The following is a 22,425-nucleotide window of genomic DNA, read 5'->3' on the forward strand; positions in this document are numbered from 1 at the left end:
GCTTGTCATACAGTATACAGTGTCAAAAACCTCACAAGGAAGTCAATTAGAGATTACTTAATAACTGAGGCAAGTATGTCATGATTTAGACATGCACGATGCTAGTATCCTTTACTTACTGGCCACATTAGCCTTGAACACTAAAGAGGCATGTTTTGGCTGGGATAAGGGCAACATTTTGTAAATCTGATTTTTCACCAAACTGTTCCTATAAGCATATGGAGAATACGAGCCATATGCTGTAATCACTACAAGCACAGTGACTCAAAAGATTATGGGTACAAGCTCAGCTGATAGCCAGTGCTGTTGTGCCCTTGACAAGAGCACTTGACCTTATGCTGCTCCAGAGACTGTAACTACCACATCCTTTAACTTTTGAAAATGGTAATCATATCCTGCATATTTGAATATATTTAAAAGCTCAAACACATTTATAATGTTCTTCTTTTTCTTATTTCAGAGAAATGATGAAAGTATTAAAGCATTTTGATTTTTAATATTTAATTATCAATTTTGTATTAGATATTGGGCATTGTGTTAGTTAGAGTTAAGTTGAAGGCTGAGGTCAGTTTAGGCCGGTCACTGATCCTGCTATTATGTCTTTATTCAAACATTCATGCATATTTGTTATGGGTGAGTGTGAGAGGAACAGGGCATCAATAAGGAAGTTAAGAGGGGGCTCTGAAGGGCAGAGAAAGGGTCAGGCCTGCATGGACCGCTGGGTCACACTAGAATGACTAATTAATCAAATAAGAACGATTCATTAAGCAGACGTCAACTTCACCCCCTCACTCTTTCCCCTTTTCCTCCTCGGTCTCCTTTGCTTGCTCACTCTCTCTCTCTCTCCGTCTCTCAGTGCGGGTGTGGGGAGGACAGGTGTGTTCATCACTCTCAGTATCGTCCTGGAGAGGATGCGCTACGAGGGGGCTGTGGACATCTTCCAGACTGTCAAAATGCTGCGCACACAACGACCAGCCATGGTGCAGACTGAGGTAGACCACTCCACCATCTTCAGTCCCAGCACTAAGAACATTTTTCAGACATAATTATTACATATTGATGAAGATGTGACATGGTCAGTACCCATTACTGTGGCTATACCATCCTCCTATGACTTCTTGGTTAATGATATATGACACATGATTTGCATGTAAAAAATGGGTCAAAGAAATTTCTTGTGTCAAGAACACTTTCACATTCATCACAAAATATGGAAAATGTACCATATCACCCATAAATAATGAGTAAATAACTTGAGTCAAGGTGGTGTATTTTCCAAAATAAAATATTGAAATATTTTGATATGCATCAGATATCGCCCATAAAAAATGAGTGAATTACAGATATTACAGTATATATTAAGTCACATGATACGATATTACATGTACATGATTAATTTCTAATTAAAGAAATTTTCTTAAGAAAAGAAAATGCATTCTTTTAAATAAAAGTAAGTTAATATGCATTATTAAAATATATATAAATACAAAGTCTTACCTGTAAATGCGTACATTCGAGAAAATCTTTTGAAATGCATGATGAAATATTAAATATAAATATATATATATATTTTTATATTTAATATTTCATCATGCATTTCAAATGATTTTCTCGATTCAGAAATGATGTACGCATTTACAGGTAAGACTTTGTATTTATATATATTTTAATGATATATATATATATATAACATTCTCTTTATAAATGTGACGTGGCCGCAGAACACAGACGCATGCAGATCCTTAAAAGAGGGTTTTAATACAAAACCAGGAAACAGGCAAAATTGTGGTCGAAAAGGAATCTTAAGAGTCGATACACTGATCCAGCAACACAGGTGACAGTACAGAGGGGCAAAGACAAAGAAGCGAAAAAACGGCTACTCCAGGCAAAGGTCAAACAAGAAAACAAGGCAGTCAAAACAAACGCTCGGTATGATCTCATGGATGCAATACTTCACGATATACCTGAACTAAGCCAGGGCTTAAATACTAAACTAAACCTGTCACATGACATAAACACACAGGTGAATCACATTAGAATTCAGGAAACCATGAACGCTGATAGGTGTGTGAGTGAGAGTCCAAAGTCACATGGTCTTGCACAGACTGGGAAATGGAGTCTGAATGGGAGTTATCCAGATGCGTGACAACAAATAGCAAATATTTTCTTCAGTACTTCAAAACAAACGTTTAAAAATAACTTCATATGCCTCATTAAATATGAAATATGACTGACTGAACACCTTGAGTGAAATGACCTCACAATGTATGATTCACATATTACATCAGTTAATAAGTTTGAAACAAAAGAAAAGCTAATGTAAAGATAATACAGACACTGATAGAGTGTGTTAATACAGAATTGCATTGTAACACATTTGACAGGAATTTTGTCTGTTTTCATCTGGGTGATTGTAGGATTTAATGGCTTTGCCTGATCAATTGTAATTAAATGATAAATGGAAATGAATGAATAGAGCAATAAAAACAATAGCAAAGCTTTTATGTGCTCTACAAAGACCTTATTCAGGACAGGGGAATTAACTGCTTATTCTGTCTTTCTGCAGGATGAGTACCAGTTCTGCTACCAGGCTGCCCTTGAGTACCTAGGAAGTTTTGATCACTATGCAACATAAGAGAAGGAGATTAACATTCATCTCACCACCGATTCTCAACGATCTACAGCAGTACACAAAATTAGCTTGTTCCAAAAACAAGCACCTATTAACTTTAGCGTAAAAATGAATGATGCCATTGCAGAGGGAGTGTGTTGAAGTACGATGACATCGCTGAACGGAAAGCAACGTTTGGAACAGGGGGAAAAAATGACAAATGACAAAATTACGAAGAACACGTTTTCTCTGGAGAGCTTCCCGGGGAAGTTCTGTATCACACAGCAAGCTTATTACCTCAGTGTTCAAATATTGATATTAATGTCGTGGTCGGCTTTTTAGAAATATTACAACGTGGATGAAAAATGAAAACCTCTTCAAAAAAAAAAAAAAAAAAAATACAGACTGAAAAAATAGTGTAAAAAAATAAACTATTGAAATCAAAAGCCTGGAAAATTGCTGCACTCTTCAACGGGAGTTTTACCCAAACTTTATTTGCCAATGAAAGGGTCAAAAAGTGAACTCCAGTCGGTGACGGCTTCTGCTGTGAGGAAGAGGAGGAGCATGACCTCGTCTTCTCCTCGAGTCGAAGGTTTTCGGCGCCCTAACGGAAGCGGAACTCCTACCTTCTGTGCCTAACGGAGCAGCAACAGCAGAGGGTTCAGAGGTTACGAACTCTTCAGAGGAGAACGGCCGTTGTCACTGACTCATCTTACAGTACATTAGTAATGTGATATAATCAGTTTCAGTGTCTCTTTTACTCCTGGTCGGTCAGAGCGCTATTGTGATTGAACCTTGCCTTTTGAAGAGCTGTCAGATTCGTCGATAGATTTTGTCGGTTTTTCAACGGAGCGCCTGTGAATACTGTTACTATTATGATGTGTGTCTCTCTCTCTCTTTCTTTCTCTCCCTAACTCTCTCGCTCTTTCTGTCTTTCTCTACAAATATGCTGCTTATACCCTGTGTGTGAAGACAAAAACAAGGGGTTTGCAACGGCTTGAATTTGTCCATTCATATTCAGTCAGTTCGTGGTGAAACTGTCTGAGCCTTGTTTTCTTTGGAAGAAGCAGCAGGTCGATCTGCTGTTTGATCCAAGACTGGAAGCTGGTTTTGTTCAGGCCCCGTTATAGTAGAAGAACCACCACTTCATCCTGTGGTTATGTAGACCCATCTTGGTCTGCATGTAACCTAAAACTCATAAAGTCCTTGGCAGAGTGCAAAAAAGTTGCAGAAGTTCTACACTAAGCTATTTCAAACGTTCTCCGCAAGGCAGCATGACAGTGTTCCTCTTCAGAGATCTTGCGAGTGAATTTCAAAGCACTCCAGCTTTCCTAATGAAAGCTCCAATGCTTCATGAAGTTTCATTAAAAACCTTGTCATGCGTTCTCCCTCTTCGCTGCAAATAGTTTTAAGGATTAAGAACGTTGTGTCCCGAAAGAGAAACTCCCCAGACTGACTTGTAGAAGTTGATAGAAGTCAGTCTGCTCCAGTTATTCTCTCATTTAATTAAAAAGGGAACTAAGAGGGGAAAAAAACTCAACTGTCACATTTTTCCCCTTCCTTTGTTTAGTGAAGGCATCGTCCGTAGGAGTAGCACAAATTTAGTTTTTCAGAGGAACTAGCACAAGCCGTCTCAAACGGAGAAGGTCACAGGACAGTTTTTTTTCCGTAGGTCTTTGTTCTCTTATCTCGATGAGAGACTAAAAGTGAGCCTTATTGTTGTTGTCGGAATATTTAACCAACCTTTTTTTAAATTAAGTTTTGTTGATATTATGCTTGAATTTTTAAGGATATTTCTATTATTTTTTTGAGTACTTATTGGAATATAATCGACGAAATGTTGTGTAGTTGGCTAATGTGACTGTACATGGTCCCTATGTTTTTTAAATATATTACCTGTGCACTGAATTCTCTGTTAGAGCGTCCTGTAGGAACAATACAGCACAAGGCCATGAACAAAAAAAGCCAAAAGATGGCCACGGAAAACCTCTCGATGGTCTAATCCTGCTCCTGTGCCCTGTCTCTCCCCAGATTACTCTAAAAAGACCACTTCTCCAAAGTGAAGAGAGTTCTGGTGCCGGTTCTGTGGATGATGGCCACTTACTACCATATCTGAAAATTAGAAAGCAAGGTCCAGAGCTAGACCTTTAAAGCACACTGATGCTCAAACTGTACTTAACTTACAAATGACCCTTATTTACACAAAATATGTATTTATATTCAAATTATACCCCATATTTTGTTTATTTAGCTTTGATAACCAGCTTTGGAAATGGTTATGGTGCAAATCGCACAATACACAGCCTTTGTGAAGATCATATATCAGCTCTCTTTATCGAAACAGTTTGAAAGAAGCACAGAATCGTGTTCAAATGCACTTTGATTCACAGTTTAAAATGAATAGCGGAGATGAAAGTCTTTTTTTCCTACGAGAGACCGATCGTCCCTGAAGGTTAAAGCACATCTGAAAGATCTTGAACGACTTGGAGAGAAAAGGAACCCTCTTCAAAACAGTACAACCGTATAAGTACTTACCCAGCTAGCATTTTGATGTACTGCATCTCAGAAACTAAATCCTTGGAAGAAAAAGGACGATGAAATATGTTAACTGTAATTCTACAAGGAGTCGAAACCGATTTCGGACAAACAAAAGAAGAATAAAAGAAAACAAAACCATCCCCAAGATTACGAGGCGCTTTAAGATATTCGGGCCAAGTGCTACTGAGTGTTCACATTTTCAACCTCTTCTATCTCTGCCGATTTATTTGAAACCATGTATGTAGATATGTTGACTTTGTATTAAAAACAGAATGACTGGATATACAGTACTCTACATCGAGTCTGCAGCCTTTCTTTCCATCTTCAAACTTTCCAAAGCCGTTTTAAAGATCTAAACAAGACATTGATGTGAAATGTTTCATTCTAGAGAAACGTATTCAGAATTGTTCACAGTGGTGGTGATAGGAACCAGACGTCTGAACAGTATAATGCCTCTAAAAGCTCCTTCACAGAAGGTTAGTAATACAAAATGATTATGAATATTCTGCCTGATGCCCGAGAAATTATTTTATGAAAGTTTTGAAATACGATTCTGGCCTTTTGGCATTTTTTAAAATCCATCCATGGAGGAAAGGTACCCCCAAAGAAATGTTCCACTATTTTACCATAATTAACATGATGTAAAAAATTCACAAGGCATGTATAGATTCACTGGTGGTCTGAATAGTTAACAAAATGGCTATATTTGTGTTGTAAACATTGTGACCCCTGGTTCCTATCACCACCACTGTAAAGAGATCAGTACAATTTTCTACAATGAAACATTTCACAACAGACCTCTCTGAATGACTTCTGAGTTATGCACCTTAAAAATAGGTGGAGTTCCTAAATAACGGTAACACATTATGATTTTACAGTGATAAAAGTTAAACAACTATCTCTATAGACTTCTTGGTGTTATGAAAGGTGAAGTACACACAACATGTGAAATACAAGGCATCCTTAGGTGTCTGGGACCTCCCTATTAACCTCTTGGATTCTCTGAATGTCTCAAAATCAAAGCTCTGGGGGGCGTCCCTGAAATTAAACTTATGACAATGTTATGTTATCCTTTAAGTAACTAGAGATGCTGCTCTGGTCTACCTCATGATGGCGCTGTTGTAAACTGGTTCACCTAGTTAGACCTTCATAGCCAAGCAGTTGTGACTGAGCACAGAAAACCTCCGAAAACTTTACAATATGCTGTAGCATATCTGTAAATCTGAAAACTCGCCCAGTTTCCCAAGAGTTTGGTGGAAAGAGTGAACTGTTAATCATTTCTCAAACCAATAACAAAAGAGATGTGTAAATTATATAAATTATGGGAAAACGATTTTCTGATTGTCTTTTTAAATGATATTTGTTGAATCATGCTTAACATGAAGAGACATGAACTAACAAGTTAAAAAGGGTGAACTTTGATTATCAGGTGGCCTGTAAAAGCATGAAACTCATGCATTCGAGTGTAAAGAGTTTTGGAAAATGTTTTTCTTTTGTTTAACTCTTTCTGGTCACTGCAAAATTCCACGGCTTATTTCATGGGTTCCATGTCTATTATAACTGTTCTACAGTCGTATGCAAGAGTTTGGGCATCTGCTCAAATGTCATGTTTTGTTGATTTTCTAAGTGAAAATAAGTGAACACGTCCTCTACATTGAACAGACTTTTACACATTTTAATGCACAAGTACTGTTTATTTGCTGAATTAAAAAAAAAAACATAAAATGTGGCCTGTGCAAAAATAATGGTACATTTTGTATTGTTTTAAACTCAGTAGATAAATAATAAATAAATGAGTGTGCATAACAATCCAATACTATTCCCAGTAGAGGATGTGTTTACTTCTTTTCACCTATAAAATCAACAAAATGACATTTGACCAAACATATCTAAAGTTTTGCACATGTCTGTGTAAGTATGTATAAACTTCTGCCTGGGGTTGTATAATGCTAATCCTACAGTTGCCACTAGGGGGTGATAATACTCAAAGGCATGCTCTACTTGTCAGGTACACTGGGAAACCCCAGGCACAGTGTAGTTCCTGCTGTAACACACCTGAATCAGCTTCACAGGAATGTTCTCACCATTCAGAAGTCGAGTGAGATGTGTTAAAGCACTGAAAACATAAAATTGCTCCCCTGGTCTCAAGAACTGTGACTGAGAACAAAGAGCTTGCACAGTTGCTGAAAGCCAATGTGTATACTACCATTCAAAAGTCTGGATTTTCAATTATATGCAACCAGTTTGGTTGCAGAAGTGTGTGAAATGATTGTGATGTTACTGCTGTTCAAACTTACTGCTTTCAAAGAAACAGTAAGAGAACAGGATGCTGTAAATATGAAATGTTAGATGTGTCTACAGATGTGGAGTGGGTGGAGACGGATGTCAGGGCTGATGTGTGACAGAAGGATAGCAGCAAGAGTGAAAGGGAAGGTTTACAAGACAGTAGTGCGTCCTGCTATGATGGATGGTTTGGAGACTGTGGCTCTGTCTAAAAGACAGGAGGCTGAGCTGGAGGTGGCGGAGATGAAGATGCTGAGATTTTCGTTGGGAGTGACGAGGATGGACAGGATTAGAAATGAGCAGATCAGAGGGACAGTGAAGGTGGAGCAGTTTGGAGATAAAGCCAGAGAGGCCAGGTTGAGATGGTTTGGACATGTGTTGAGGAGGAATAGTGGATATATTGGTCAAAGAATGTTGGAGATGGAGCTGCCGGGTAGAAGGAGAAGAGGTGGACCTCAGAGGTTTATGGATGTACTGAAAGTGGACATGGAGATGGTTGGTGTGAAAGTAGAGGAGGCAATGGATAGGGCAAGATGGAGGCAGATGATCCGCTGTGGCGACCCCTAAAGGGAGCAGCTGAAAGAAGAAGAAGATGTGTCTACAGTGACAAACAAAGCCGTATAAGATTCTAAAGTATCTGAGAAAGCTGTATATGAAGTATAACAAATATTAATCTCCAGAATTGATCATTTTGATCAAAGTAGTGATCAAATCGCGACAGTGATGACTCAAACTAAAACAGTGACACTGTAGAGATTATATGTTTACCTTGTATTTACCTCACATTCAGCTAGGCTTTTGGTAAATTCACCAGTTTTTCCTGTCCCTGTCCACAACCTTAAAGGATAATCCAAATAGTTTTTTTAAATTTCTGCATTAATTCATCATCGAGATGTAAACATTCAGAGTCATTCAGAGTGATCCGATGTGAACTCATTGTACATGCCAGCTCAGATGTGTTTATAGTGGTGGGGGATGGGAAGCGAGTGTCAAAATGTCTACAATGCAAATACAGTCGTTTCATTTTATTTACTATTCAAAACAGCCAGCAAACCTACATGTCTTCTGAGTTTTTGTATGCAGAGTCGTAATAGGAAAATAGTGGTAGATCTGGAAAGATATGTTCTCTTTGGGAACGACTTTGCCTTAAAACACCCTGCATGTCCCTCCCCTCTATAAATGTTTTAGGCCAAAAGCTTATCTTAAAACTATTGTCAAATAATGTCTCAAGCATCAGGAAGTGTATTTTAACCATTTCATGTAACAAATGTAACATTTCATGTTTTGAGGTGGCTTTTAGAGGCGTTCTGTTTTGGACGTCTGGTTCCCATCACAACCACTGTGAACATTCAGATCATCTGACTTTGACCTCATTTACACCAGGCCCTTTCATGTGACATGTGTGTGGTTTGTAATCTGATATGAGCTTAACCACATGCATTTACACTTGATAATCAAATACATCTCCAGTAATGCAGACTGATATCTGATTGCTGTGTGGCGCATAATATACAAACCAGCTCGTATACAAGAACCAGCCGCTGGTGTTGTTAATTTTTCCTGTTCTGTTCAAATAATTATTGCCACCTTGAAAATCACACTTTTTCATGGCATTATTCCTGAAGTGGTTTGAGCGATCATATTTAAATTTGTTTTCAATGCATATTGGGTGCATTTACAAATGTATAATCTCCGTCTAGATATAATCCTGTTGCTCATATGCGTGAAATGACCAGCTGTAAACAGATCTTTGTTTACATCTTAATGGTTTAATTACCGAGAAAATGTAAAATTCTCATTTGTCTCAACTCAAAATCTAAACCTAATCCTAACCTTGGTCCTAAACCTAGCCCTGACCCCAAACATTGCTGGGAAACAACCAGTTTCACTACAACCAGAAACATACTACACTGGAACTGTCTTACATATCACTTTATTTAAATACTTTTTGGTGAATGGCTAGTATTTAAAGGGACCTTCATCGCTCAGAGTGGTCTGGTGTGAAATGTGCCTTTCTAGAGGAATTAGTCCAGTCACGGTTCACTATTATAGTGATAGGAACCAGACAGGCAAAGCATTTAATGGCTCTAAAAGCTACGTCCCGTTAAGTTATTACACAAACTGGTTATAAACGCGTTGCTTGATACCTGAGACATTGTTTTGTGATACTTTTGTATTAAAGTTGTGGCATAAAATGTATTTTAGTAAACACTATTACTCCATGATCACTCAAAACCGCAGTCAGTGGAGATCAACGCGCCTTGGTTGTTACTGGCCTGTAGCTACAGCTGTTTAACACGGCTAACGGCAGCAGCGGCTTTAGTTTAGTTTATTCTTTCCTTTTTCTGTTCTTATCTATTTCGGAAGACTTCGGGGAGTTCTGTTTCCAAAATGTCGAATTAATTTGAACCAGAAATGAGTTGCAGCGCTTTAAAAAAAGACGGAGCCAAAAGGGAGAGAGAGGCTGAACCCGCCGGCGCCGAAGCAGGGCGACCCCGGGTAAATGGAAACTGGTGGCGTCAACAACAAACGACTTGCTACTCTGCTTTACGAGTTACCGAGGTAAGACAGCGAGGCAGAGAGCTGTTTTATCCCTTGGCCTTCTTTACACCGTCTGTTGGCAGCGAAGAGCTAACGCTGATATATGTAGCTAGGTTAGCTTAGTTAGCTAGCTGTGGTGGCTAACGACGACAAACGGTCTTGCCTCGAGTTCAGTTTCTGTGGAAAACAAGAGGGAGCAGCAGCTTCCTCTAATGCTTTGCATTTTCGCTGGTATTGAGTGGTCTTTGTCGCGTTTTGGTTCAGTTTGTAGAGTTATTCGACTTTGGTATTTATAAGTAGTTTCAAAAGAATTAGCAGAACTTTTAGCCACGACTTCAGGATTTCTGGTACCTGTAACGGCAGCCGAAAAACGCACCTACTGTATCTTCTCAATGTATTTTTGCGTCCTGGTACAGCGCAGTTCACCACGAACATAAACAGTTATCCAGCAAGGTGAAACTGTGGTCTATCGCAGCTGTCCTGACGAATAAATGACTCACATAAGCTATGAGGCCCGAAACATAGCTACTTTACGCAAGGACGCGAACGCAGTCGTCCTCGGGTACCAGCTCGCCGCGCGTTCTGACGGTGCTGTGGGGGTTACAGCACTAGGTACTGAAGGGGGCGATAGAGCACAAATCACAGAGGGACTCTGATCTGCTGCTATTCCAGCTGCCTCAGTAGCTAAACGTGGACAGTAGAGGACAGTGAGCTGCTTTACAGCTTCTCTTGGAAATGCGATCATTCATCATAGATTATAAGTTTTGCTGACTGTCCGACGCAACGCCGCCAACCTAAACAACACAAAACGCGTCCAGAGAGGAGAGATACATGCAGGGCGTTGTAAGGAAAAATGGTACACAAAGAATTTTTTTTGGCATTTAACACTATTTCACCATTATCAGCATGACATAAAAAAAAACTATGACACGTGTAAGATCACTGGTCATTTTGTATGGCAGAAAAATGGTGATATTAGTACTGTACACATTAGGACATCTGGTTTCTAGTACTATAATGGTGAATAATTTTGACTGTAAATTTCTCTAGAAAGGTGCCTTTCACACCAGACCACTCTGAATGATTTTGTTTACATCCATACCGTTAAATAATTTAGTAATTTTGCAAAATCGGTGGAGTTCCCCTTTAAAGTCATATTGCCCAAGATATTACTGTATACAAAACAACAAAAAAAAGGAATATGACAAACTGACAAGTGATTCCAAACTTTTGAACGGTTTTGTGCGTCCAAATTTCTTATTTCAGCTGCTCCCTTTAGGGGTCGCCACAGCGGATCATCTGCCTCCATCTTGCCCTATCCACTGCCTCCTCTACTTTTACACCAACCATCTCCATGTCCACCTTCACTACATCCATAAACCTTCTTTGAGGTCTACCTCTTCTCCTTCTACCCGGCAGCTCCATCTCCAACATTCTTTGACCAATATATCCACTATTCCTCCTCAACATATGTCCAAACCATCTCAACCTGGCCTCTCTGGCTTTATCTCCAAACTGCTCCACCTTCACTGTCCCTCTGATCTGCTCATTTCTAATCTTGTCCATCCTTGTCACTCCCAATGAAAATCTCAGCATCTTCATCTCCGCCACCTCCAGCTCAGCCTCCTGTCTTTTAGACAGAGCCACAGTCTCCAAACCATACATCACAGCAGGACGCACTACTGTCTTGTAAACCTTCCCTTTCACTCTTGCTGCTATCCTTCTGTCACACATAAGCCCTGACACCCATCTCCACCCACTCCATCCTGCCTGCACCCTCTTCTTCACCTCTTTTCTACACTATCCATTGCTCTGGATGGTTGACCCAAGATATTTGAAGTCATCCACCTTTACGACCTCTACTCCTTGCATCTTCACCTTTCCACCTGCCTCCCTCTCATTCACACACATGTATTCCGTCTTATCTCTACTGACCTTCATTCCTCTCCTCTCCAGTGCAAACCTCCACCTCTCCAGATTCTCTTCCACCTGCTTTCTACTCTCACCACAGATTACAATGTCATCTGCAAACATCATGGTCCATGGAGCCTCCTGCCTGACCTCATCTGTCAACCTTTCCATCACCATTGCAAACAAGAAGGGGCTCAAAGCTGATCCCTGATGTAACCCTACCTTCACCTTGAAACCATTTGTCACTCCTCACCACTGTCTCACTATCCTCATACATGTCCTGCACCACCCTAACATACTTTTCAGCTACACCTGACCTCCTCATACAGTACCACAGTTCCTCTCTTGGCACCCTATCATATGCCTTCTCTAGATCCACAAAGACACAATGTAGCTCCTTCTGACCTTCTCTGTACTCTACCAACACTCTCAACGCAAAAATTGAATCTGTGGTACTCTTTCTGGGCATGAAACCAAACTGCTGCTCACTGATCTGAACCCCTCGCCTTAGCCTTGCTTCAACAACTCTTTCCCATACCTTCATGGTGCGGCTCATCAACTTTATACCTCTGTAGTTACTGCAGCTCTGCACATCACCCTTGTTCTTAAAAATGGGGATCAATACATTGCTTCTCCACTCATCAGGCATCCTCTCACTCTCCAGGATTTTGTTAAACAACCTGGTTAAAAAGTCCACTGCCTTCTCTCCTAAACATCTCCATACCTCCACAGGTATGTCATCTGGACCAACTGCCTTTCCATTCTTCATCCTTTTTAAAGCTACCCTCACTTCCACCTTACCAATTCTCTGCACTTCCTGATCCACTATCTCTCCCCCCGTCCTCCTCTCTCTTTGGTTTTCCTCATTCATTAGTTCTTCAAAGTACTCCTTCCATCTACTCATCACTCTCTATTCACTCACTAGTACATTTCCCTCTCTATCCTTTATCAGCCTAACCTGCTGTACATCCTTTCCAGCTCTATCTCTCTGTTTAGCCAAATGATACAAGTCCTTTACTCCTTCTTTACTGTCCAGCCTCTCATACAGCTCATCATAGGCCTGAGCCTTTGCCTTTGCCACCATTCTTTTTGCTATGCGACTAGCCTCACAGTACTCCTGCCTACTTCCTTCATCTCTCTGGTTATCCCACTTTTTCTTAGCTGCCTTCCTCTTCTGAATACTCTCCTGGACTTCCTCATTCCACCACCAACTTTCCTTGTCTTCTTTCCTCTGACCAGACGAAACACCCAACACATTCTTGCCAGTTTCTCTCACCACCTTAGCTGTAGTTTCCCAGTCCTCAGGTAGCTCCTCACTGCCCCCAAGGGCCTGTTGCAATTTTTCCCTGAACTGCCTGCAACCATCCTCCTCCTTCAGCTTCCACCATCTAATCTTTGGCTGTGTCTTCACTCTCTTCCTCTTCTTTGTTTCTAATCTCATTCTATAGACACCAACACTATGCTGCCTTGCTACACTTTCCCCTGGTACCACTTTACAACCTTCAGTCTCCTTTAGGTGGCATCTCCTGCTAAGGATATAATCCACCTGTGTGCACCTCCCTCCACTCTTGTATGTCACCTTGTGTTCTTCCCTCTTCTGAACATACGTGTTCACCACAGCCATTTCCATTCTCTATGCAAAATCTACAACCATCTGACCTTCCGCTTTTCTGTCTTTCACACCATACATACCCAGCACCTCTTCATCCCCTCTGTTCCCTTCACCAACATGTCGATTGAAGTCTGCACCAATCACTAATCTCTCCTCTCTAGGGACACCATCTAACACTTCATCCATCTTACTCCAAAATTCCTCTTTCTCCTCTAACTGACAACCAACCTGTGGTGCATATGAACTGACCACATTCAAAATTACACCATCATCCTCCAACTTCAGGCTCATGATCCTGTCTGACACTCTCTTTACATCCAGAACACTTTTCCCAAGCTGTTCCTTTAGGATTATCCTTACTCCATTTCTCTTCCTCTCTACACCATGATAGAACAGTTTGAATCCACCTCCAATGTTCCTGGCCTTGCTTCCTTTCCATCTGGTCTCCTGGACACACAGAATATCTACCTTCCTTCTCTCAATCATGTCTGCAAGCTCTCTGCCTTTACCAGTCATTGTCCCTATGTTCAGAGTCCCTATTCTAACCTCCACACTCCTGCCTTTCCTTATCTCTCGCTGCCTTCTAACCCACCTTCCTCCTCTCCTCTTTGATGGTCTTCGACCTACAGTAGTCGATCTACTAATGTTTTATTATTATGTACTATTACTTTATATGAATATTAAATGCAGTTATTACTGTTACATAGTATTTATTTAGTACTATTAACTATCTTAGTACTATTATGCCGACACTAAATCCAACACTTTTTAACTAACAGAAATTTTCAGATTAAAAAAATCAAGTTGGACCAACAAAATATCCCCCTGAATTTAAGTTTTCCTACATCTTTGCAATGTTTCTGTGTAGAGAATGAAGCAAAGTAGGCGCAACATATAAAACTGCATGCAAGGCTTTAGTCTGAGGCCTTGGCAGAGTGCCCGCGGTGTGCTTTTGTGACCTTTTGTTCCTACTCTAAGGAATATGCTGCCGATTTAGCCTCAGGGGCTTCAGTTGAAATGCCTTATTCTGTTTGCACTAGATCTCATGACTGTGATACTGGAGGTAACGTAATCCTACACTTGTCCAAATTAGGCCAGGTAGCACTCTTGACCATTTTTAACTGCTGCTGTCGTGTGAAAAACACTTGTTTCAGAGGTTCTGAGAGTGCTAGTTTACTGCTTGTTGAAGACGCGGGTCTGGAACTTTCAGCAATTGCTCATGAGATCATGAAGATGCAGAGGAAACTGAGCTGGTGGAAGTGGCAGTCGTCAGTGTACAGCAAAGAAAACGTGGCTTCGGATGGAGCCCTGAGGTGTGTGCTAATGCTAGATGCAAGATGCAATGAGAGGTTCCCATAGTCAACCCTGGGACCCCACACTGCACATATCTGTGATTTCCCTCATCTAGCAACCTGATTCAGCTAGTCACATCTCCTGGTGTGCTGGGTCAAGGGTGTTGGAATAAGTAAAACAGATATGAGGGGTCACTGACACTGACTTTGAGAAGCTCTGCTTTAAGACTTCACTCAGGCTCATTTTCAAGTATCGCTTATATTTGACAGCTTATTACAGAAATGCACGGTTAAAAGTGAATATATGAATAAAATCACATCAATATGCATTTATGTGATTTGACTTGTCCATGCTCAGACCACCGATTTGATTTGCTAGACTGGACAAGCGTCACAGAACCTTGGTAAAAACGCCAGTCAACGAAATGAGAAATTGTAACTTGTAATTTCAAGTAACATTTATTTTGTATGCATGTGAAAAGTTACACTCTTGGTACAGACCTGGTGAAGTTTTTACTTTTGGTTGTTGAAGTGAGTTGTTAACATGGTGGCTAATTTGTTACAGTGTCCAACCTTTCTAGTTTCAGTTAGGCACCACAGAACAGTTTTAAAACAAGAAACTCTTTGTGGCCAGAGCATTGAACGGTCAGTCAAAGCCAAAGTCAGGAATTTTAGAAAATGAAATCTAATTGAGTATGTGATTTTATATTCTCAAAGCTCTAAAATGCAATTTGTATGGAAGTCTGTTTCCACCAGGTGGAGTAAGAAAATGTGAACTTTTGATTTTCCAAGTGAAAATAGTACACAGTTTCTGTATTTACTGTGGAACATATTGGAACGTATATAACATAATGTTAAATTCAGCAAATAAGAAATTACTGTGCATTCAGATGTGCAGATGTGTGTTCTGTGTAGAGGGTGTGTTAACTTATTTTCACTTAGAAAATCAGCAGAATTTGACCAGGGCAATGTTTACATACGATACAAATTTAAACAAACCACACAGAGCCTCTCCGTGAGCTTCTGAGTGTCACTAATGACTAATGACAGTCACTGTGACTGTCTTTTAGACAATTCAGCACTAGTGATGCCACTTTTTTGCAATCATGGCTTTAGTATGACCTCTGTCCACACTCGAAGAGGGCAGAAATGTTCAGTCTCCCAGAATAGGGAACCTGCATCTCCACCCATGCTGAGGCAGGCATGTCAAGAGTGTACCGGAGAGTACTGGTTTGGTTTTCTACTCTAGGTTGATGGTTATCACGTCTCTTCTTTCATAATTGTTTTGTGATCAGTGTGACTGATAGCACAGCATTTACGTAGGTTAGACTCATAATGTGCTAAAACACCAAAATCACAATGTTGGATTCAGCTTTCACTATTAATTCAACGGATCTACTCCACAGGTTTTAGCCAGCATAGTATGAGGATCCAGCACTGGTGGTAGAGTTAACTTTGAAAAAAAGGCCTCAGAATGTGTATAATGTGTACATTGCTTGAGGGGTTATAAATCTTCAGATAAACACTGTTATGTGTTTCATTATGTGTACAATGAATTCTTAGCCATTATGGATAGCTTTAGCATCCTTATGAAACAAACTGTGCGGAGCATGAGGTCAATGACCGCCACCGTGTTAGGTAAAAGGACACCTGAGTTCATTCGCTCACTGCTGAGACTCACATACACATACATGACCAGCCTTTTTCTACTCTTGACCGTCCACCCAGTTACGATCTCTGATAGTGGCTCTTTTTCTGTTATTAACTATTACATTTACGACATTTGGCTGATGCTCTTATCCAGAGCGACTTACAATTTGATCATTTTTTACATAGGTAGGCCAAGGCGGTGTTAGGAGTCTTGCCCAAGGACTCTTATTGGTATAGTGTAGGGAGTTTACCCAGGTGGGGATTGAACCCCAGTCTATAGTGTAGAAGGCAAAGGTGTTAACCACTACACTAACCACTACACTAACCAACCACTATTAAACTATTACTATTCTATTATAACCATTAGCCTCTTCCAGGCTGTGATCCTTTCAGTGTAGGGTGCGAGACTTCAGTCCTGAGGGTGTACCTGCATCGTAAGTCATGCAAGGATGCAAGACAACAGCCGTAGAAGCTTCTGGAACCTCTGCTATTTCAGCCATCAAGTCCAGCCTTCCTTCTGCTTTTGTTTTCACTAGTCTTTCTGCTATTTTTCTATCATATCAATGATCATATCAAAATATTTGTTTACTTGGTTGCACTCCCCTCCTATACCCTGATGGGATGAGCCAATCAACGCTGCAGTGCAAACTGCTCAGACTTTTAACCTGCTTATTTCACATCGCTGAAGTGCTTACCACAGGCAGGAACTGGGTCCCAAGTGCACTCACGTTGTTGTTCTGTGTGCAGCTGGCAGGTGTGTACAGGTGTGTGAGGTGTAGTTAATGCTGTTTGTAGCATCAGGGGAACAGAAATGTGACAACTAATTAATTGCAGTCTACCTTGGGCTAACTATTTTTTTCAACAGTCCATCTATTAATGATACAGTTGGATTCTACTCTCAATGAAATGAGAGTTAGATGAAAATTAGATTATTATTATTATTTTCATTAGATATGAAAATATGTTAACACATCCTTAACAAACCTAAATATGACATTTATAGCAAATCTTATTCCGCATGAATTTGCTGAGTTTAACACATTCGAAAACAAATAATAAAATAAAACATAAAATATAAAATGTGCCATAACGTCTGCACAGGTCAAATTTTGTTTCTTTCCCCCCAATATTGTAAATTCAGCACATAAACAGTAGTTGCACATAAATGTGCAGAAGTGTGGGGGATGTGTTGAAAGGGGTTCTACTGATTTTTCGAAATGTAGAATTTCTGCATAGTTGAGTGGTTAAGATGTAAACATTTCACATATAACTTTGAGAGGGAGCTTTTAGAGGGATTAAACTCTTCAGATGTCTGGTTCCTATCACTACCACTGTTAACAGTTCTGACTCTAAGTTTATTTAGAATGGTGCATATCCCATCAAACCACATGGTTTAAAGTTTTCTGGCACTGCGCTGTAATCGCAGCACAAGGCTGTGGTCATTTTAGTTAGAAATAATAGATGGTTATAAAACATATAGTTGCGATCGTAAAATCTGATTGGCTGAGCCGAGTGTGCTGATGAAGTGAGAACCCGTTCCCATAAAGTGAGGGGTTACCAACTTATGTTCTTAAGTAGAACCAGACTGGTCAGCTAGCTAACAGGCTAAAATATAGCTAACGGGCCAAACAGTTCTATCGTTAATATCACAGGCTTGAATTAAAGTACTTATGGTATGATTTACTGTAAAATGTAGTGCACCATGTAGGTTTTTTGCATTAAACTGTGCTATGCTATTATACATTGTTATTGTTTATTTGTTTCTGTTTTGTTAATAAATATGTTCATATTCAGTTCATTTCTTCATTCCGTGAATCCGCCCCTTCTATTTGTTCATTCACCTAAGCCCCAAACACATTTCCGGCACAGAAATTTAAGCTTCAAGCGTTAACACCACTCAAAACTACTTTGCCTACCTTCATAGTTTAATCATGCATAATTTAAAAAAATGAGTTAATTCCCCTGTAACTTATTTTCACGTAGAGAGTCAACAAAACCTGCAGCTTGAACAGTGGTGTCCAGAACAAAACTAGCAATTTCAGTCAATTTAGGCCATAAAACTGCACAGTGTAGAGAATTTCCCTCATCTGAAAACTAATTTTCAGGCCCTAATTTAATATCTGGTCAAAAAAAAGTAGGCGAAGGGTACAGTGTGACATTATTAGTATGTCATTAAATTTTCTTAGCTACATATTTGTATATAGTTGTGGCTGTCCCTCAGCTTAGGTAGCAAAAGGACGGGTCTACCACGCCCCACCAAAAAAACAACATCCTTCTTTACTTTTCTACTGTTTTTGTCATTTTTTGACACTGAAAAAAGTACAAACTCAGACCTGGTGATACAGAATGTAAAATCGATTGTGAATTTAATTCATTATATGCAGCTAAAAATTTAATTAATTATTTGATACTCTTTTAATCCCACATATGGGGAAATTCCACTTCCGCATTTAACCCATCTGTGAAGTGAAACACCACATGCACACTAGTGAATACACACACACTAGGGGGCAGTGAGCACACTTGCCCGGAGCGGTGGGCAGCCCTATCCACGGTGCCCGGGGAGCAATTGGGGGTTAGCTGTCTTGTTCAAGGACACCTCAGTTATGTGCTGTCGGCACTGGGGATCAAACCGGCAACCTTCCGGTCACAGGGCCGGTTCCCTAACCTCCAGCCCACGACTGCCCCCAGTGTGTTCTCCTGTAGAGGAACTTTCTTTTGCTTATAAAATCATCAAAACAATTTGATCAGAGGTGTTTAAACCTTTGCATGCGATTGCTTGCTTTGTCTCCATGCAGGTTTGAAATGGCACTAAAATGCATCTTAGAGGGGGGTAAGAAGGCATGACAATGTAGCTTTAATCCACGTTTCTGTACAATAGACCAGCCATACCATGACAACCACTGTTGATGAAATATGAGACAACAGTTAAGAGGCTTTAGCCTCTATAATAAAACTGTACTGCTTTGTGAAAGTGTCAGTCTGTGCATAAGAATCATTGTGTTTTGCTTAGTGGGGGGTGGGGGAGGGGCATAAGGATGATGGGTGTCAGTATTGTTTATTCATATTTAGATCATCTTTTTAGCAAACATAAGTCATCATTTTCAGTAATTATATTACAATCATATTATATATTTTTATATGAGATTTTATATAAAATTTTGTATAAAATATTGTTTATTAATATATAGATCATATATAACATAGCCGTATGATATATATTGTATGTAATATAATGAGATGTGATCTCTCCACACATGGCTCCAGCATTGTCCATTAAGTAGTCATATTTATAGGCAATGCAACCTATGCAGCATGATTGCTGATGTATTCTATGTTACTAAAGAATTTCAGAATAACACAGCTGTGGGATTTATTGAGTTTATTTAGTCTGCTCTCACGTGTTTGGAAATTCACAGCCTCGTCTGATGTACGATGTACAGTGCAATAAGGCAAGGTTTATCAGATACACATAGCACAACCTGGAGTCAACTCTGTTCTCTTGTGTTGATCTGCTTTAAATTCCAACAGGCAACATATAGTCAAGGTTAAAATAAGGAACTTGTGTGTGTGTTCTGTAAAGGAGAAATCTCAGTAAGCTCAGTAAAGGAGAAATCTGCTTTTTTGTGAAAATGTTTGCACAATTCAAACATTATGATAAAGTCAGTCATTCAAAGTGGTTTGATGTCAAATGTTGCGCTGAAACTTCCTGAGTCAGAATTGATAGTAATAGAAACCAGATGTTCAAAACACATAATGCCTCTAAAATCTCACTCGTAGAAAGCTGTGACATGAAATGTTTAGGAATATGCTGAGGCATTGTTTTACCATGGTTTTAAGAAGATTTTGGCCTAAAATATATTTTTAATCTGTTTATGGTGGAGATGTACTTGAATACTGCTGTAAGGCAAAATAGTCCCTACAGAAAACTTTTCACAACCATCATCAACATTACATATAAAAACTCCGACTGGCGGTTTTGGATAGTAAATAAAATGGCTATATTTGAGTAGTATACATTACGACCCCTAGTTCCTATCACCACCACTGTAAAGAAATCTGAGTTGGTATGTTTGCAATAGTGAACCACTCTGAATGACTGTTTATAGCGCAAGGATTTGGTTATGCAAAAATTTTGAAAAATTGGTGGAATGTGGGTGCTTGAGGACTCTGTTAAACCCTTGAACGTGAATGGAATTAACCCTGCGTTAACACCAGCAGCAATCACTTGATCGCTGATCACTTATCGCCTGTGGGTTGAGCTCCACTGTCGGTTTTATGCAAAGCACAAATCAGAGGTATTCCTGCTAAGATGAAATTTTTTTTTTTATTTAATCCCTGTGTATGTCAGTATGTGAGGAAAACAGTATTTGGTCTTTGCAATTACTGTCTATTTGTAGCAAAAGCACCGCTACCATTATTCCATCTTTAGTAAGAATGCTTAATTTCTATTGGTAATCACCACATCGGTTCATTCATTATATGTATGAAGTTAAACTCTATTGCCGGAAAACGCGAGTTCGCATTTAAGAAGCATGACCTCTTGTCGCTGTCGTTGGGAATGTGGAGTAATGAAATCACCATGTGTCACTACAAGAAGAAAATATACAGGCTTGCAGTTCAATGAACCATGACAATTTTGTTTGTACTTGTATGTTATGTTACACTTTGCTGCTCTGGAACACAAGCGCTGGCTGTATGACCGAGAGATTGTGAGGTCGATTCCTGGTGATGCCACAGCCATCTGTGTGCAGGAGCAGGAAAATGAATCCTAAATAATGTTGATTTATTATCTGTTGGGAGTTTTTGAAGGGATATTTGGTTAAATCAAGCCAAGGGAAATTGTTAGGTTTTTATGTTGGACAAGTAACTGAGGCTGCCTCTCCAGAACACTTTTGCTGTAGTGGTGCAAAGAGGTGAAAAATGTAGCATTTGTAGTGTTTTTATTGTCTATTTTCCACTATTGTGCAAATATTTCATTTCATTTGTGTGCACACTGCATTTGCAGAAAATGTATTTCAATTGTATAATAATTATAGTACAATTAAAGTAACGTGATGACATTTGGAGGAAAAACTAGTGGCTATAATGGCTATATATATTTGTGTCGTAGACATCATGACTTCTGGTTCCTGTCACCACCACTGTAATGAAATCTGAGTCTTAATAAAATGAACCATTTCAAATCAAACCACTATGAATGAGTGTTTACGTCTCAAAGGCTGACTTTTTCAGAAATTATGAAAAACTGGTGGAGTTCTCCTGTAAGCTACATGACCTGTTGGCTTGTGGAGTGAACTTAAAACCAAAAGTGATGTTAGGGATGCTGTAAGTTCCTAGTCGGAGTTCTCCTGTGAAAGAGTAGCCTAGTGCAGGTCATTTGTTTTGTCATCTGGTCGTGATGCTGCAGTGTTTGATTAATAATTTGTTGAATGCCTCACTCTGTCACCCTCTCATTTTTTTACATTTCAAATGACTGCACTGGCATAAACTGCAGTTTATAGCTGTTTCCAAAGCAAACAAAGAAGTGTGTATAATGTTAAAAGTGTTGATGATAAAAGATTCAACAAAATAACATTAAAAAAATGATAAATATCTAACTCACTTTCTCTCTAGTTTACATGCAGGATCAGCCACATTTCCTCATTTAATAAGAGCCTAAAGAATTCCTGCTAGTGAAAGGTCGCCTCTTGTGCTCTGATCACTATCACCTCCTCGTCCTGATGTGTATCAGCAGCAGAGGCACTCTGGACAGTCTGTCTCTGTCTCCTGACTGCACCTGGCAGCCGCAGAGACCACGTGCCTTCAGAGAAAACGCCAGACAGACTCAGGTCGCTTGCAAAATGGAATGCTTAGCATCTACGGTAACCGTTGGCAGGGGTGTGGCTCTGTGGCGGAGTGGGCGTGGTTTTATGTCCTTAGCTGCTGCGGGGGAGGAGCTAAAGCGCACCGCCTGGTTTTGCTTTGTATGAAAACAGGCATGACGA

At 39.8% G+C, this 22,425-nt stretch overlaps 1 protein-coding gene across 8 annotated transcripts in view; it reads left to right on the forward strand.

Annotated features, from left to right (window-relative positions):
• The window catches only part of LOC108433088 (receptor-type tyrosine-protein phosphatase S-like), a 209,459-nt gene extending 204,196 nt beyond the window's left edge, over nucleotides 1-5,263 (forward strand). For all 8 annotated transcript variants that reach the window (XM_017707415.2, XM_017707420.2, XM_037530991.1 and 5 more), the window contains 2 exons: nucleotides 857-992; nucleotides 2,567-5,263. In XM_017707415.2, the coding sequence (XP_017562904.2) occupies nucleotides 857-992; nucleotides 2,567-2,635 (205 nt within the window). In that variant the 3' untranslated portion in view covers nucleotides 2,636-5,263. The remainder of the gene's footprint in view (nucleotides 1-856; nucleotides 993-2,566) is intronic.
• The last annotated feature ends 17,162 nt before the right edge of the window (nucleotides 5,264-22,425 follow it).

This window comes from Pygocentrus nattereri, chromosome 19, assembly GCF_015220715.1.
Source record: "Pygocentrus nattereri isolate fPygNat1 chromosome 19, fPygNat1.pri, whole genome shotgun sequence".
NCBI lineage: Eukaryota > Metazoa > Chordata > Actinopteri > Characiformes > Serrasalmidae > Pygocentrus > Pygocentrus nattereri.